Raw genomic sequence first — 3,909 nt, 5'->3', positions numbered from 1 at the left:
TAAGTTTATGACAAATAGTAAAATCTTCTGTTTGCAGTGCAATAAAATCCGTTCAAGATGTCTTTTAATCCTCTTTCTGCCATTCTCAAAGAAAACAAACTCGAAGGCCAAAATTACATCGAATGGAAACAAAACTTGGATATCGTTCGCACAGCAGAAGAGTACAAGTTTGTGCTCACTACTCCGCCCAGCCTCCAGTGTCCCGCAGCTAATGCCGCGCAAGGGACTGCGAGAATGCGCATAGACGGTGGCATAAGGCGAATGAGATGGCTAAGTGCTATATGTTGGCTTCTATGTCATCAGTACTCAAGCATCAGCATTCAGCCATGGAAACTGCCGCTGAGATCATGACAAATCTCGCAAATCATTTTGGTACTCAGAATCGAACGGCTAAGTCTCAGGGCCTTTCGGAGTATCATGACGCAAGTCTATGAAGGAAGGCTCATACTGTGAGGCAACACGTCCTCAGAGATGATGAGTCACCTCAACCCAGATTGAGGTATTTGGGAGGGACGATCGATCCCGAGTCCCAGGTTACCTACTCAAATCGCTTCAGAGTCTTCCCCCTAGCTTCCAACAGATTCGAGCTCAATTTCGAGATGAACAAAGCGGAATTACACTTTGGCAGAGCTGCTGACTGAACTGATCAGTCGGCGGAGGACCTTATATGGTTCAAGCTAAGGTAAGCTATGTTTGAGTTTGGCGCCTAATTCCTGCTGGCTCTAAGCCTAGAAAAGGAAAGAAAAAGGCACCGAACCCAGTGGCAGCTAAGAATGCTAAGGGAAAGAAGAAACAATGGGGTGACAAGAAGCCTACTGGAAAGTGCTTCAAATGTGGAGAGAAGGGTCATTGGAAGCCCGATTGTCCTAAAAAGGGCAAGGCTACAGGTATGCACCATGCTCTAGTAGTCGAGTCATATTCGACATCTACTAATGCAGGTTATTGAAATCTTTGGGCAAGCTGATCATATATGTTTTGATCGACTTAATGCGAGGTGGCAAGGCAACGGTTACATGATCGTGAGATGAAGTCCAGGCTGAGGCGGCGCTACGAAAGTGGCGGCCGTTGCGATGGGAGGGCGTTTATTTGCGTTTTTGTAGTGATAGATTTTTATTTTTGAATAATGTTTTGTTGATACCTTTTTTAGAGAATTTAATTTCGGTTCTAAATTGTCTTTTGATGGATATTCGATTTCTTTTAGCTAATGATAGCGTTATTAGAAAGATGGTTAACATACGTAGGTGGTATCGTGGAAAACAATACGTACACGAAATCCAACACACCTTGATTTAATCCAACGTAAATCAAAACTCGATACCTAAATCAAAAATTTCTAAGAAAAAGAAAAGAACCTTCAACTTGATGAATGAAACGACCTTATGGCACCTTAGACTTGGTCATGCCAACGAAAGAAGGATTCTGCGATGGTTGATCAGATCTTATTTAAAGGTCTTGAGAAGGCCGTTTTCGAAGTGTGAGTCCTTTGTCTCAATAAGATGACTAAGAAACCTTTTAGGTATTCCCGAAGGAGAATAGGGCGGAAGTACTTGAGCTCATTCATACTACAGTATGTGTGGACCAATGTCAAGCGAGGCAAGGGCGGTTTTCGATATTTCGTCTGCTGAGATATTTACTCGAAAATCGGATACAAATCTATTTGATGCGCTACAAGTCTGAAACTTTTGACAAGTTCAAGGAGTTTAAGTCTAGGAAACAGAGACGCATCATGGTAGAGTATCAAATGCATGCGATCGATCGCGGAGGAAGGCGAAGATACCTAAGTCTTAGAGTTTTGGACTATTTATCAGTGTGGGAATTTGAATCCCAAAACGTATATGAGGCCTTTTAATGAATCGTAGTGAAAGAAGGAATAGGACGCTTATTGAATATGGTCCGGCTACGATGATGAGTTATGCATGGTTACTGTTTCGTTTTGGGGTCATGCTTCCACTTCGACAAACCGTCTCTTAGAAAACTTACCCTCTAAATCAGTTCTACTCTACGTATGAGTTTGTGGAATGGTAGAAGCACAAGGAACAATAATCTGAACTACGAGGTTTAGGGGTTGATCGGAATTTATGAGATAGCTTGGTTTTGTTATCAACACATGAACATTGTTATGGGAGTGTGTTGTAAAAATAAAATTATGTATCTTTAAGCACGATGAGAACCGTCTTATGAAGCTGACATTAGATGTGTCGACCTCAGGAGGAGGAAGCTATTGATATATCGGTGTTGTGACCGAGTAAATTGTCAAAATTTTAATGCGTATTAACCTCCAGGAGGAGGATACAATTTATTAACTTTTTTTGTTGTAAGATTTTGAAAAGTTTTATGGTTTAATCTACTCAATTTCATCACATAAGTTTATGACACAAATAGTAAAATCTTCTGTTTGCAGTGCAATAAAATCCGTCACTTGTATGAGGACTTAGTTCTTGGTTTTTTGTTGCAGGGTTGTGATTGATAATGATACTTGTGAGGATGCCACTATAATACAGGCATGCTCCATCCCCTTGTCCCATAGAGTTTGAGTTTTATTTCAATTTTTGAGTTTTGATTTTCATACCGGGATAATGTTCGTTCTTTCATTATAGTTATGCAATTTCTCTAAATATTCTTATTGGTAGATGGTTTTATTTTATCTAGGTTGATAGTGTCAATAAGCATGGAATCCTCCTTCAGGTGGTCCAAATTTTGACAGATTTGGATCTTGTGATTAAGAAAGCGTACATATCATCTGATGGTGGATGGTTTATGGATGGTAAGCTTTTATTCTCATTTCCACTCAACCATCTGCAGAGACTTGAAAGCAGTGATGATTTGGTTGAACCTTCTTTGAAAGGACTGGTTGGATTGGTCCCTTCTGAAGAGCATACGTGCATTGAGCTAACAGGAAGAGACAGGCCCGGTTTATTATCTGAAGTCTGTGCTGTCCTGACAGATCTCGAGTGCAATGTGGTGAATGCCGAGATATGGACGCACAATGAGAGAGCTGCAGCTGTGGTTCTTGTCACTGACCATGCCATGGGTTGTGCAATTGAAGATCCAAAGCGCCTAGCAGCGATAAAGGAGCTCTTGTGCAATGTTCTCAGGGGACACAGTGATCTGAATTCTGCAAAAATGACACTTCCACCACCTGGCGTCACCCACAGGCAAAGAAGGTTACACCAGATCATGTTTGCTGATCGAGACTACGAAAAAGCTGACCACTTGATTGGTGGCAATGTTCATGCCAAGACCTCCAGACCTCATGTAATTGTAACAGATTGTGCTGAAAAAGATTATACGGTCATCACCATGAGATCAAAAGATCGACCCAAGCTATTGTTTGACATTATCTGCACTCTGACAGACATGCAGTATGTAGTCTTTCACGGGGTAGTCCACACAGGAAGAACGGAGGCATATCAGGTACAATTTCTTGTAAATGTGATTTTTGTGTTCATAAATGAACTGAGTAGTGGTTGCTCTGAGCAACATCTACTGACACTACTAAAGTCATTTATCGGTCAATATAGGAATACTATATTCGGCACATGGATGGGGTCCCTATTAGTTCAGAAGCTGAACGAGACCGTGTGATGCAATGTTTGGAAGCAGCCATTGAAAGACGAGGCACTGAGGTAGTGATATTGTGTGCATTTCATCGAGTGGAATGTGTCAAATGAGTAAACAGATTCTGATATTGTCTGCATTTTATCAGGGTCTAGAGTTGGAACTGTGTGCTGAAGACAGAGTAGGACTTCTCTCCGACATCACCAGGATATTTAGGGAAAATGGTCTGTGCATCAAAAGAGCAGAGATCTCAACAAGGGGAGGAAAAGCTAGGGATACATTCTATGTCACGGATGTGACTGGCAGCCCCGTTGATCATAAGACTGTCGACTCCATCTGTGAACAGATTGG

At 41.6% G+C, this 3,909-nt stretch overlaps 1 protein-coding gene across 1 annotated transcript; it reads left to right on the top strand.

The window, feature by feature from the left end:
* Positions 1 to 667: 667 nt before the first annotated feature.
* LOC125198484 (ACT domain-containing protein ACR6-like) lies at positions 668 to 3,904 on the top strand (the record flags this gene model as incomplete). The annotated part of the gene is made up of 7 exons (XM_048096820.1): positions 668 to 682; positions 728 to 887; positions 1,202 to 1,244; positions 2,456 to 2,501; positions 2,650 to 3,414; positions 3,522 to 3,626; positions 3,707 to 3,904. Coding segments are annotated over exons 1-7 (1,332 nt in total), but the record flags the coding sequence as incomplete, so codon positions are not given.
* Positions 3,905 to 3,909: the final 5 nt, after the last annotated feature.

Source organism: Salvia hispanica, unplaced genomic scaffold, assembly GCF_023119035.1.
Source record: "Salvia hispanica cultivar TCC Black 2014 unplaced genomic scaffold, UniMelb_Shisp_WGS_1.0 HiC_scaffold_1526, whole genome shotgun sequence".
In the NCBI taxonomy this organism is placed as follows: domain Eukaryota; kingdom Viridiplantae; phylum Streptophyta; class Magnoliopsida; order Lamiales; family Lamiaceae; genus Salvia; species Salvia hispanica.
The sequence above is the reverse complement of the archived record's forward strand: the minus strand, read 5'-3'. Positions and strand labels throughout refer to the sequence as shown.